The 15,121-nt window shown below is 36.8% G+C and overlaps 1 protein-coding gene across 1 annotated transcript in view; it reads right to left on the bottom strand.

Moving 5' to 3' along the window:
- The window catches only part of TWSG1 (twisted gastrulation BMP signaling modulator 1), a 50,491-nt gene extending 35,495 nt beyond the window's left edge, over positions 1 to 14,996 (bottom strand). The window contains exons 1-2 of the mRNA XM_004714066.2: positions 14,745 to 14,996; positions 13,129 to 13,288 (exon numbers count right to left, since the gene is read on the bottom strand). Of these exons, the coding sequence (XP_004714123.1) occupies positions 13,129 to 13,251 (123 nt within the window). The 5' untranslated portion in view covers positions 13,252 to 13,288; positions 14,745 to 14,996. The remainder of the gene's footprint in view (positions 1 to 13,128; positions 13,289 to 14,744) is intronic.
- Between the last annotated feature and the right edge of the window lie 125 nt (positions 14,997 to 15,121).

Raw genomic sequence — 15,121 nt, 5'->3', positions numbered from 1 at the left:
TAAAAAAAAAAAAAAAAAAACAAGAAAAGATCAAAGAACACACTATGTTGCTTCCTAAAAAATCAAAACAAAACACAACTACACACACACACACACACACACACACACACACACACACACACGGTCTATCTATTCTAGGTGGAATAAATATCCTGGAGAAATAAGCCACAGCAAAGATATATGCACAGCCATGTTCATCAGAGCACAAGGAGATGGGGGAGGGAGGGAAAAAAAATGAGGAGCTGATACCAAGGGCTCAAGTAGAAAGAAAATGTTTTGAGAGAGATGATGGCAACAAATGTACAAATGTGTTTGACACAATGGATGGATGAATGGATTGTGATAAGAGTTGTATGAGCCCCTAATAAAATGATTTATGGTTAGGATGAATGTTTCTAATATTTTGAACTCAAGTAAAAACAACCCTCAAGATGTAATCCTTATGTGATTAATCAAACTCAAACTCACTGCTACCAAGTCAAATCAAACTCATAGAGACAGACCCTATAGGACAGGACAGAACTGGCCCTGTGGGTTTCTGAGACTAACTCTTTACAGGAGTAGAAAGTCTCTTTTTTTCTGCAAAGCAGCTAGTGGTTTCCAACTGCTGACCTGTGGTTAGCAGCCCAACATGTAACCACTATGCAACTGGGACTCACGATAAATCAAGGACAACATGAAAAGATGAGAAATTACTGAAAGTAAACATTTTCTTTAGGACACTTAAGACAATTTTGTCTTTAGCTACTTTAGTTATGAGAACACAAGTGAAAATTCTGTAAGCATAAATGCTTTGCTTAAGAGGTTAAATTCAAAATAAAATGCTTTGAAAATAAAAGACTTTTTTTTCCATTACAAAGGGCTAGAAATATCTATTAGAGTATAAGTAAAAAATAGCTTAGCCTCACATTTTGGTAAGTTCTAAACTATTTCTAACAAAATAATGATTATACATAATCTTAATCTAAAAAAATGATTCCCCTATTATAAAAACATGTCAAGATAATTTAAAAGTTAATTAATTTGATGTCCCAAAAAATCCATACACGTTCCTTAAATTCTGGACCTCTTCAACATCTTGTCCTCTTTCCTATTCTGGATCTCCACTTTCTAAGCCTTGTGATAATCTTTCCTTTTACTTATTTCCAAGTCTGTATTTATTTACAAAAAATATGAGTTGATATTTAGAATTTTCTCTCTTGACTGTGCTATTCATGCATTTTATTGACCTTCCTATGGCTAAATTTGGACATTGCTCAATTGAATGGAATAAGTGAACCAAACACAAAGTTCACAGGAGTCCAAAATAAAGATTGACTCAATGCTTCCAATTACTTATTGCTAGCACCACCAAGTTCTTAAACAGGTTTTATTTAACACTAATAGGCACTGAACTGTTTCATAAATTGTCTTTTTATTTTCATTTTTTTAATTGTCTTAAATCTTATAAAATATACAGTAATGTAAATATTACTACCTTCCTTTTCCAAGTGAGATGATGAAATTGTGCAATATCAGTTTCTTAATAATGACAAACTGAGATTTGGCCTTTTGTGTTTCCATACTTCAAAACTATTTGTAAAGAGCCTGGCTTACCAAGGAGCCAGTAAACTTAAAATAAGATATTCAGATCTTTACTCTACATTCACAATAAGGGCTCTTGTTTTCTTTCTAAAGTTTGGATAGAGTGGAGTCACTTTGTTTCTGAAACCCAAGAAGGGAATAATTCACAGCAAAGCTTTTGAGTACCTATGAAACTGTTATCTTTTCTGGTTGACTGTCAAGACTGTCCTCTCAGTTACTGGAATTCGAATAAAGGCTGAACATGATAGTGGGACAAGAGGAAAGTAAAAGGAAATAGAAGAAAGACCTAGGAGGCAAAGGACATTTATAGAGGTCTAAATACAGGCATGTTCATATGTAAATACATTTATATTTATACAATAGGGAAATAGATCTAAGTACATGTATTTATTTATATGTTAAGTATTAAGGGAGCAGACGGACATTGGGCCTCTACTCAAGTACTCCCTCAACACAAGAATACTTTGTTCCAATAACCTGGCATTCCATGATGCTCACTTTCCCAACATGATCACTGAAGACAAAATGGGTGCATAAGCGAATGTGATGAAGAAAGCTGATGTTGCCCTGCTGTCAAAAATACAGCATTTGGGGTCTTAAAGGCTTGAAGATAAGAAAGCAGCCATCCACCTAAGAAGCAACAAAGCCCACATGGCAGAAGCACACTAGCCTGTGTGATCATGAGGTGTCGATGGGATCAGGTATCAAGTATCAGACATCAAAAACCCAGAAGAAAAAATCATTATCAATGTGAATAAAAGGGAGTGCGAAGTAGAGAACCAAACCCCATATGTAGACAACTGGACACCTCTAACAGAAGGGTCACAAGGAAGAGAAGAGCAAGTCAGGGTGCAGTACAGCACCGATGATATGTTCCTCCAGTTCTTTAATGCTTCCTCCCACCCACTATCATGACACCACTTCTACCTTACAAATCAGGCTAGACCAGAGCATGTACACTGGTACAAATAAGAGCTGGAAACACAGGGAATCCAGGACAGATAAACCCCTCAGGACCAATAATGAGAGTAGTGATACCAGGAGGGTAAGGGAAAGTAGGGGGAGATAGGGGGAACTGATCACAATGATCTACCTATGACCTCCTCCAAGGGGGACAGACAACAGAAAAGTGGGTGAAGGGAGATATCAGTCAGTGTAAGACATGAAAAAAAAAAATTTATAAATTACCAAGGGTTCATGAGGGAGGGAGGGCAAAAATGAGGAGTTGATCCCAAGGGCTCAAGTAGAAAGAAAATGTTTTGAGAGAGATGATGGCAACGAATGTACAAATGTGTTTGACACAATGGATGCATGCATGGATTGGGAGCCCCCAATAAAATGATTTTAAAAAAAAGACTGTCCTCTCCCTTGATATGGAGGAATAATTGCTAACTACTGCTAACTACTACCTTTTCTGACACAGCAGAAAAAGTGACATTTTAATACCTAACCTTCAAAATATTTCATCAGTAGTTTTTATTTAGTACTGTCAAGGCTTCTGTTAACAAGAATGATCTTGTACTGATAGGACCTCATGTTTACAAAATTCCTCTTCAAGATTAATATGGCTGTTATTTTATTAATCGAAACTTGTATCGAAGCCTTTTTTATCATAATAGCTCTTAATGAAAAAGCTTCTGCTGACTGGAAAAGTAGTTCAATACACGTAGGCTCTTACCCCAAAACTTCCCTCCTGCCAGATTTACTTTTTCATAACTTTTTTAAAAAAATCATCTTATTGGAGTTCATACAACTCTTATCACAATCCACACATACATCAATTGTGTAAGGCACACTTATATATTCGTTGCCCTCATCATTCTCAAAACATTCGCTTTCCGCTTGGGCTCCTGGAAACTTTTTCATAACTTTTTAAAACAATTACTAAATTCTCTGTAACACAAGAGCGTTTCAAAAAGTTAATGTTAAAACGGATGTTTTTCCCCCCAAAACCTTTTTGAGAACCCTCATAATTATGCTGGTCAATAAAGGTTTACCCACGTGTATAAATCTTAGTTTCCACTTAGTAGAACATTTCTATTTTTTTCTGACATGAAAGTACAATTTATATGATTACCAAGTTACCAATTATCAAGGGTTTGTGAGGGAGGGAGGGAGGGAGGGAGGGGGAAAAACTGAGGAGCTGATACCAAGGGTTCAAGTAGAAAGAAAATGTTTTGAGAATGATGATGGCAACAAATGTACAAATGTACTTGACACGATGGATGGATGGACTGTGATAAGAGCTGTATGAGCCCCCCCAAAAAATTATTAAGAAAGAAAGGTTAAATCTCAAGGACATTAACAGGCACTCTAACCAAAACGGGCAGGTCTGTGGTGAGATTTTTTCCCTTTTCTTTATGAAAATCAGTTTAATTATGAAAGTATATAGATAATATTTGTGAAGATTTTATTTAAAATAGGACATAGGTACCACTGGATAAAAATCAGTAAGATACATGACAACTTGAATAGACACTTGAGTAAACTGTTTACATAATAACTTCCATCTGCCTTTGACCCTAAGATTTACTTGGGCCAACAGCAAGTGTGACATACGGAGACAAGATCTTCATGGTAGAGCTGTATTCTTGCTCTTGGAACCTTCCCCTTACACTGCAAAGAGGTTCTGCTCACAGAGGCCTGCATGATGTGAACAGAAGAAACCTGTCATTTCAGCTTAAGGCTGACTCCTAGAACACCCAGCATGCTAATGGCCTGGGGTCACCCTAGCTCAGGTAGCTGATTATTATAGTTAGTCAAGCTGGACCTGATCAGAATTGCCAGCTACCCCCAAGATCATGACTAAATAAACAATTACGGTTTTAATTTTTCAGGTGACTTTTTTAACAGCAAAAGCTAACAGATTCAAATGCATTTATTTTCAAGAAGTATTCAAAACTTATAAAATCATTCTCCAGAGTTATTAATACACAAGCTAATGATTTCTCCATTTGCTGTTTGAATTTACTTTTATTTCTTTTTTAATTCACGAAACACTGCCAAACAAGCAGAGCAAGAATAGCTAAAAATTCATTTGAAAAAATACAAATGTTGAAAAAGAAAATGTTACAGAATATATAGTTACAAAACTATTCCGATAAATTAAAAACAGTTCTTAAACAAAAACCCAAATCATTATATACCTGGAGCTGTGGATGTGGCTGAGTTTGACCTCAAAGAAGTATGAGGGAATCTTTTAGGGTCATGAAATGCTATCTTGACTGTGGTAGTGGTGACATGACGATATATCAAAAAGTCTATAACTATACTTGCGATGAAAAGGGTAAATTGTATTGTACATGAATTAACCCTTAATAAACCTTTAATAAACAATTTTTAAAAATTGCTTTGGGAGATGAAGAAATACCTTATTTTTTCTTAAAGAGTTGGTATCGGACACTATGGTTGGTCTATACAATAAAAAACAAAAATTGAAAAATAAAAAGCATTATATAAATGCTAACTATTGTTAGAGAAAGCAACATAGCAGATAGATCTAACTTTGAAAATACATCTGTTTATCTTTTTAGCTAAACAGAATTTCTATAAACTGACACAAATACATTTCTATAAAGAAACATAAAACAATGGTAGAGGAAAATGTAGAATACAAAAACAGCGAAATTGTCAAAAATTACTTAACCGTAGCATTAAAAAACTAGAAGGGACTATATCAAAATGTTATGAGTAGTCTGTGTTGGAAAACTGAACTATGAATGATTAATTTCCATTTTCTGCCTCTTTATTTTCCATATTCTCCTTGAGTAGGAAATATATTTATAATTGTAAATGAATGCTAACGTATTTGAATGATTTAAAAAGTTTAATTCAAGTTGGTACAATAAAACATAAGACATTTAAAATGCAAACTGAATTTCTTAAATATTCAATTAAGTAAACTCTAAGTGGTTATATCTTGATTTAAGAAACACAATAAAAGATGAACAAATCTAATTACGTAAATGTATACTATGTAAGCAATGAAAATCAAAGCTTAGAGTGTACCTATGTTGCTTACAACATTTACTTAGGTCAAATGATTAAGTACAAGTGAATAAAACAGCACCAAACAATTACCTTTATTGCAGAGAATAAACATAACTACATTATGTTACACAAATAGAATTTGATATATTAACACACTTTAAGGAGGGCATCCAATAAGCCTTCCAATTTGGAATAAAAATATCAATCCAACCTCACTATCAGATCCTTTATAAATTTTACCTGTTGGGTAAACTTTTGCCTTGAAAATAATATAAACTTATATGAAACAGTATTGAAAACAAAATTTATAATTGTAACTAAATAGATCAATATACAAATACATTAAATGACACTTCTTAGGTAAAGCTAGTAACAAAGGTCAATGCAGTTATTCCAATTTCAAACGCCTCCCCAATGAATTTCTTTGAAATAATCCTGCTGAGACTGAGGAAAAGTATAGAATGAAACTGGCCATAAATTATTAAAGCTGAGCGAAGCTCCCCAACAACCTCAAGTGATAAGTACATAGTGTATATTATTCTATTCTCTATACTTTATGTGCGTTTGAAAATTTCCCAAGTGTACCAATGAAATCCCTATCTCTGTTTAATGTAATAAAACAGACAGTGAAAATAACTTTTAATCTCCATTTGTTAATTTTTGCAACTATCAAAGCCAGATCAGCAATTTGGAGGTAAACAATGACTTCTTTCTTTAAATTACAGCTGGACTAACTCTTTACTTTTAGACATTAAATTTTTCATATTCATAGAGTATTGAGGGACATAAGCAAGACAAAAATAGTTTAGTCACAACTTTTAAGAGCAGGAAAGTTGGATGTGAAGGCAAAAACATTATGGAGGTCAAAAGCTCATGGAAAAACTCCATGATATTCTATTCCATTTTTCCATGAACTTTTTGAAGACTTCTCATAAAGGAAATTAGTGTTCACAAAGAGAGATGACAAAAGAAATTTACATGTAAACAAATAACCACCAGTATAGTAATAAGTCAAGGTAATTATAGTGGAGACTAATGTGGAATTTCATTTATATTGACAAATGAAAAAAGTTAATTTTTAGTTAAAAGCAATTAAAAACGCTCTAATGTAAAACAAAACAAACTCTAAAATTGTGAATTATAAGAAATTAGTTAGAATTTCAACTTCTTTCAGAAAATCTAAAATAATTTAATAGGTAACTTAATTTTTAAAATAAAAAAAGCAGAATGCCGAATTAGCATGTAAAAGTGCTAAGCAAATATTCAGATAACCAGTCAAGTGACAGAATGATGAATCACTGATTTGAGAATATAAGTTTGAATACTTTCTAATAATATGGCATCATCCTAAAAATGACAGACTGTAAATATTAGTCCAAAGTACTAAAGTCAATAAATATTTTCTTAAGTTCTGAATACAAAATGGGCCTTGACCCTTACTGAAGGGTTGTGGGAAGGAGATGAGCCAGTCAGGGTGCAGGGTAGCAATGATGAAACGTATAACTTTCCTCAATTCTTAAATGATTGCTCCCACCCCCCCGACTATTATGACCCCAATTCTACCTTACAAAATCTGGCTAGACCAGAGGATGTACATTGGTACAGATAGCAACTGGAAACACAGGGAATCCAGGGCAGATGATCCCTTCAGGACCAGTGGTGTGAGTGGCAATGCCTAGAGGATGGAGGGAATGTGGAGTGGAAAGGGGGAACCGATTACAAGAATCTACGTATAGCCTCCTCCCTGGGGGATGGGCAGCAGAGAAGAGGATGGGGTGGGGTGGGGGGAAGACGTCAGTGTAACATATGACCAAATAATAATAATTTATGAATTATGAAGGGTTCATGAGGGAGGGAAGAGGGGGGAGAGAAGGAAAAATGAGCAGCCGATATTAAGGGCTCAAGTAGAAGGCAAATGTTTTGAGAATGATGATGGCAACAAATGTAATGATTTAAAAAATGGTTTTAAAAAAATGGGCCTTGAGATATCTGGAGAAGCATGATATTGATCCATATTTTTCTACAAGCTGAAGAAACTAATAGAGTTGTTAAAAGCAAAATCCTACATTACTACTCTTTCCCCTAAAACAGCATAGCTAAACCACTCATTACATGAGCAAGGGAGTAGACCAAAATGACAATTTTATTTTCTTCCTGTTTAAAGTTAGACTTCTTTCCTGTTGGAAGCACAGAATAAATATTTATATAGGGACCACCCTTTCACATAGCAGCTTGTAGGAGTGGCAGCAACGACTGCACTGCCTTGCAATGGTGCGGATGAAAAAAAATGTTTACATAATTATGAGCTTCCTGGGAAACTTTTCATATTTAGTTTATTTCATGAGTGCAGAGAGCATCACTGGCAACATAAACAAATGTTGTAATTATCCTTAAAATACCCCAGATGTTGTTCAAACCAAAACAGCAAGAAGATAAACTAAACCTCTTCTTAAGAAGGAGGTAATATCTTTCTTCAAACTCCTGTAGTTTCACTCTCACCTTTCTTAAAGCACTTATTTTTGTCCTGTTTCTTCTTTTAAAAGTTCCTTAAGTCAAAGAAATATTATCTTCATAGAAAATGTCAATGTGCCTTGCACATCCCTGAATGTGAAACTGGAATTTTGATGATAACTTAGTATTTGAAATGGAAAGCAAAACCCTAGCAATTCTTAACCCAAACCCCTATAAAAAGTTATGGACATTACCCCCAGAAAACCATGTATTCATAATATTTAATCTAACTATAAGAATTCTTTTAAGTCCTTGAGAAGCCCAAGAGCTCTAGTTAAATTCCAACTGTCAATCTGCTCTTCAGTGGACTAAAACAGGGCTGAAAAGAGGGTTGTAATGTTCAAGTTTCGGTCAAAGTCAACCAGAACCAAGCTCATTGACTTGAGTCAATTCTAACTCACCGGGGCTAAAACTCTACTCACTGCCCCTGTGTCCATTCTGACCCAGGAGATTTGGGGATTTCTGAGGCTGGAAATCTCCACAAAAGCAGAAAGCCTCAGCTTTCTCCCAAAGACCAGATGTTGGGTTCAAACTACTGACCCTGTGGTTATCAGCCCAACACATAACCTATTACACATAACACACAATACCCAACCAGGTCCACACTCAAACAAACAAACAAACAAAAACAGGAATCCACCTAACATCCATCCATTCCCAATAAAACTAGTTAATCAAAACATACTATTTAAGAAAACATTTAGCCTCAGGGCAGAGAACACATATCAATACCAAGGTTTTCCCTAGGCCTCCAGTGACACCTTCCAATCCATGAGCCACATACACGATCTCTCAATTAGGCTTTTCCTGCATCATTCTTAACTTTAAATGAACAATTTAACAGTGCCACACATTTGAGGAGCAATGGTTAAGCATTAAGCTGCTAACTCAAGAAAAGTGTATTGTGTCTGCCTTACATTATCAGGGCACATATACACCATTTCCATCCATTGCAGAAAGTTCGAATGCTAGGTAAGCTATGTACTCATCTATTACAGCAGAAAGACGCTTCAAGTAACACCAGGCTTCATGCCACCCTAGCAAATGCTGTGGGCAGTAAATTTAAGTGGTTCCCTCCTTAGAATGCATATTTGTGAGCAAAATAAATGGCTTGGGGTGGCTTGTTACATAACCCTAAATAGTAAGAGCACAGAGAAACGAAAGTTCAGGGTTCTGGAGTCCCTAAAATGATTCCAATGGTGCGAGTAATCACAGTTCACCTCGTTTCTCTAGCCCTGGATATTTTTAACCCCAGATTCTCTGCCACTATAGATCAGAAACGTTGTCTCCATCACTCCAGGAAAAGGTCTGACAGTTCTGTCTCTGAAGGAACAGGATGTCAGAAATGTTAGCTTCAGTAAGTTAGTGACAAACAGTAAAACCTAGCTTCTAGAATCACCATGTTGAGATAACAGGTAAAGCTTCATTTGATCTCACAGTTTTTATATTTACATAATAATCTCCTTTTAAAATTCTTTTGTAAACATTATAATGAAATACAAATAGAACCCCCAAGCCACTTTGAAAATGTTCAATATTAATAAAAAGAATTAAAGGTATTAATATATATTAATCAAAAGAATTATTTGAAATATACCCCTACAAAGCAAGTTGTTTTCATTTTTAATTATGTGAGCTAATGAAATTTAATTAGAACTAAAAGAATAAAAAAAATTACTGGGGGTTAAAATGAATTGCCACCCGAACACAGATATATGAGTATATGAGACTTCCTCAGGATGAATAATGAAGCTGCACTACAAGACCTAGGGGTGGCAAGGACTCCCTTCATCACACAGAGCTGCACTTCATGTGCGAGCCACAACTTTTTAGCCAGCGCCAACCTGCGGAGAAGTGCCCTATCAAATTTCCAGGCATATAATAACACGATGCTAAAGAATTACTGTTCGTTTTTCGATTGTGATATTGATCTAGTACTGCTTTAAATGTTATCTTTTAGAAAGGCACCATAGGGGATTGAGAAAGATGACATGCGGGATTAAGCTTTGGGCTGCAAGGTTGCCCATTCAAACCCACCAGCAGCTCCACAGGAGAAAAATGAAGCTATGGGCTATTATTGTTTCTTCTTGTAATGATTTAATCCTCAAAGCAGCAGCCCTATGTGGTTCTGTACGGTTGCTGTGAGTAGACATAAATTTGGATGGCAGTGGGTTTGTCTTGGTTTATCTTTTAGAGATACATATTAGAATATAGATAAAATAGCATCAGGAATTTGCCTAAAATGAAATACATTTAGAGGACAGTGTAAGGGAACATAGATGAAGCAAGAGTAGCTATGAGATGACTATTGTAATGTTGATGCCACTGTATTATTCTTTCTCCCATTTGTGCTTTAAAATCTCCATAGTAGAGATGTTTAAAAAAAACAAACCAATAAACTTCTCTAGTTAAATGTTTTGAATTGAAATGCAAGGTAAAGATAAGCAGAGTTTGAGATAGTGGAAACTTACATAGAGATCGGGCTTCCTAGATTTTTAGCTGTTAACTAGAAGGCTAAAAGGTCAGAAGTGAGAAAACTGTCTCTGGTCAGCAGCGAGTGGCTGCCCTGGATCTGCGGAAGTGGGAACCATTGGGCCTTGGGGGGAACCCCCGGTTTGGCGGAGTGTCCAATGGAAAGGGACCCAGAATCACCATATATTTAGTACCTTGATGCCCCTGCTCCACGCAGCAACATGACAGGTCTTGATCTGTTGGGCAGGGATCTGAACTTGAAGCACTGACCCTGGAAGTTTCCTCCTGGCACCAATCCCCACACTTGGGGTACACAGAGCTCAATGGAATGGAAGATGGAACTGTGTGGAGCAACAACTCATGGGTTGCAGCTCACGGTGGAACTGTACTTGCACAGACTCCTCACACCTAGTGTCCACCATGATGTGTCATTGGAAAAACTGATGATGTTACAACTGCAATCGTCTCATATCCCTGGGGGATGATGGACAGTGTTTTACTTTTCTGTTTCTATGGCTGTTCGTTTTCCTGCCTTTAGGTGGCCTGTTTTTGTCTGTCTTTTGCTATCTGCTAGTTGGTTTGTTGCCCTTGTTGGTCTTACGGGGTTTTGAATTTGCCATAATACACATGCCAAAGTAAACTTGAGTCGTGCATATCCCACAGACAAGCAGATGGATTCTGGGCCCCCACTGAACTCTAGCAGTAATCCAAGAACAGTTAGTTCTATAACATGGCCCTGCCCAATACTCACCTTCATGAAATGACCAATGAAGGTAAGGGTGCTACAGCAAAGTATGGGGAAGAAAGCAGATGACCGAGTGTCAATCAGAATAGTGTCTGGGATCTTAAATATGAGGAATCCACTAAGTCAGCATGGAAGAAGCACCAGCTTGTGTGATGCAAAGACGACAATAACAAAATTCAAATACGACAAAGGGAAAGGTATCAGAGCTTAAATTGCACACACCCAAATTGTAGGAGTCCAAACCCATCTGCAGAGTATCTAGTCAGATTAAGCCTCTGACAGATCCTCTGTAGCCACAGGCAAGGGTCTAGAACAGCTTTACTACAAGATAGAGATCATTGTAATCATGATTACACTGGATCGAACTTGATACTTAGTGGATCTCCCTCTTGACCCAACGTGAAAATGTTCTAGGTGCAAATACTTCTTGCTTGTTCCATGACAAAAATCTCTTCCCTGGCTTTTAAAATACTGATAGTGGTCTTTATTACTCATTATCTGTATTTTTATCTTTGTATTATTATTCTTATTTTATCCTTACCATTTTATTTTGTTTCTGTTTTTACTGTTTCTGTTGGGTTTTCCAGTTCATGAAGCATAGAAGGAGTAGATGCATAGAGATATTAACGGATGCGGATGCAAGAATTTATAGGGTAGGTAGGATTGGAGGGTGGGAGATAGGGAGGGTGAGGGGATTGAGGGAGCAAACAATGTATGTGGGAGGGGGAGGTAGAACTAAAACTGATGGTGACTCATTTTAAAAGCGATTTAACCATGAAAAAAAAGAAAATGTTCTAAAATTGTGGTGATGATTGCACGTCTTCTTGATATGATTAAACTATTGAATTGTGTGATGTGTGGATGAAGTGCCAATAAAACTGTTAAAAAAATGCCTCTGGTCCATGGAAACAGTGACCACTTCTAGTGCATACATACCCACAAATGCTCTCAGATCAGGATTACAGTCAAGAGTCAGCTAACTCAGACACGACAAAGAAGTCTAGTATGTGTGGCTCCTGAATGTCTTAGCTCACAGCAGAGCTCCTTGCAGAGAAAGACACACAGACTAAAAGGGTGCTGACGGTCTACACACGGAGGAAAGAGAGAACAGCCATGCAAGGCACGACGTCTGCCACTAACGGACACATCTTTACAGAGGGGAACATAATCAGTACACACAGGAGAAAGGCTATGGGTTTGGAGTCAAACCCAAACCAAGTTCCACAGCCACTTACTAGCTGCATAATCTGAATCAAATGACTTACCCTGTTTCCTCCTTAGAAAATTGAAAGTTGTAGCTACACTAACATGTTTATCTTGATGATAAAAAGGGAGATAGTTGTTAAAAATTTAAAGGCAGATTCCCTAGTCCCAACCAACAATTTGACTGTAACCTCCTGGTAGTTAGAACCATCCAGCTAAAATGCTCCTGCACTCCTTCCCTCAGAAACTAACACTGTTGCATTGTGACTAAGTCTTGGGTCCTTTGTTAAGATAGCAATAGGATCCACCTAGGGTACAATTTGTCTCTTACATGACTAGCTAATTTTTCTACATATAATTGAGCTGTTTCGTTATATAATCTATATTACTGAAGGGAATCTTTTTATTAGAACTGAGGGCTCACTGGCTTGTAATAGCATGTTTATTGATTCAGGATACTGAGCATCTTGAATCTGACCTTACTTATATGCAAGAGAACGGAGAGGGTGAACATCCAAAATGAGGGTGTCCTGGTACATCCAGCCCTGGTGAAGACTCAGGCCTGAAGTCTACCTGTCCTCCCTGCATTTCAGCTTGTTTGAAAGAGGTCCTCTTCATCCTACCTGAAGGAGGCATTTGCTCACATCACTAGCACAGAGTGCTTTGTTGCAACTCAGCGACACAGGGGTCCACATGAGGAACATCAGGATGGCTGGAGTAAGCACAGCAACATAGTGGGGCTTCATGTTTCTTCAAGGAAGATAATAAGCAACTCCCAGGAAGCTAAATAAACAAAGAGGAAAAACAAACAAACAAACAAACAAACTTCAAAAATAGGCACTAAGGTAAAAATAAATATAAAAATGAAAACCAAAACTAATAAAACAAGAGTGTTTGTGTCAAAAGACTTTCAAGTGTTCTTTTAAAGATACATCTCAATAAGAGTATTTAAACAAAAAACACATTATAATTTTACATTGTGATATCTTGTTTTCTATCTTGAAAGACAGAATATTGAAATTCCAGATTGCTCAAAATGATGATTGTGGAAGTTACAGTGCTATCTAGATCCTAACCTGAGTATACCACGCAAATACAGGCATCCTCTGCTTTTCCACAATCTGCCTTAAGTCTCTGAACTTTTCCAAAAGACCCACCTGTTTTTGCTATTCCAAAAGTTTGAAGAGGATTTCTGCATTTGTTTTCCAGCTAGCCTAAGAGGCTCGGTGCATTAGCCAGAGTGGTGTTGATAGGCTCCTTCCCCAAGAATTACACTCAACGTTTCAGCACCAAGTCGTCATAGCTTTAACCTATGTCTATGAGTATCTATCTTTATCTCAATTTATTTTGTTAGTTTGTTAACAACATAGTTCCTAAGGTATTCCGGGGGCCCTTGGTGGCATAGTGGATTATGCATTGGGCTGCTACCCACAAGGTCAGCATTTAGACACCACTAGCCACTTTTCTACTCTCGGAAAGATTCACAGCCTCGGAAACCACAGGTGCAGTTCTACTCTGCACTGAACGGACACTCTAAGTCAGAATCAACTAGATGGCAGTGAGTGAGAGAACACTAAAAATTGTTTCCCATACAATAATGATGGCTGCTTCTTTGCTTTACACCTTTAGGGCTTGTGAAAGGTTGCATAGGAACATACTTTCAAATACTGCTGGAAACCTGTAACTAGATTCAAAACTGCAATGCACTGACACTGTTTAACTTTAGATTTTAGGTCCACTATTCAAATTTAAGCTCATACAAAAGTTATCCATTTTGTCCTATAACTTTACAACATTTAACAATGTTTTAATTTCTTATGAATAAAACACATTTTAAATGCATATCAACCTTCTGATTATGAGTATCTCATTTTGGTCTCCCAACAAAATTAGCCATCATAAAATAGTTTAAATAACTTAGCAAATAAAAATATATTAAAAATTACTTGGCAAATAATACAGGAGACAATAAATTATTAATTTCATTACGAACACTGGACAATTTATTAAAATACAAAATGTTCTTTTAATTATATTATTACCACAGTCTTCAAAGTTATTATGAAGATACAACAGTTAAAAACAGGAAGAAAATGGTCAGCAGAAATTCTGACAGGAGTTAAATAACCACCTTTAAAAAAGATACACCTAATTAGAGTTAAAACACACACCTGCAAGACAATCAATAAAAATAAATGAATATTGACTGAAGGGTAAAAAGTCGATGCTGTTTTATTACCTTAAGCCATTATTGTGAGTATTAGAAAGTCCAATAAAGCCAAGCAATTAGACGGTGCAAAGAACAGAAGGCTTTGTACTTGGGATGACTCAATGCGGACCGAGGAAAGCCCTGGTGATCGTTCCTGGGGCCCCGACACAGCGCCCAGAGACCGTTAGCCCCTCAATTTTCTAAAGTATTTACACAGCAAGTCAGCGGAGTTTAGAGACCGCCAGGGCATGTCTGCGGAGGCCCTTCTAGAGTCTAGAACGACCACAAAAAGTACTTTTTAAAAAACTTTCACTTTTTTTTCCTCCCCCGAAGCTGCTCCCAAACGCTCTTCCCCAAATCTCACTGGACGAGGTGTGGATGGGGTGTGAGCGCGAGCAGATCAGGGA

The sequence above is a fragment of the Echinops telfairi genome, unplaced genomic scaffold (assembly GCF_000313985.2).
Source record: "Echinops telfairi isolate 266 unplaced genomic scaffold, ASM31398v2 ScPeMD7_24;HRSCAF=84, whole genome shotgun sequence".
NCBI lineage: Eukaryota > Metazoa > Chordata > Mammalia > Afrosoricida > Tenrecidae > Echinops > Echinops telfairi.
The sequence above is the reverse complement of the archived record's forward strand: the minus strand, read 5'-3'. Positions and strand labels throughout refer to the sequence as shown.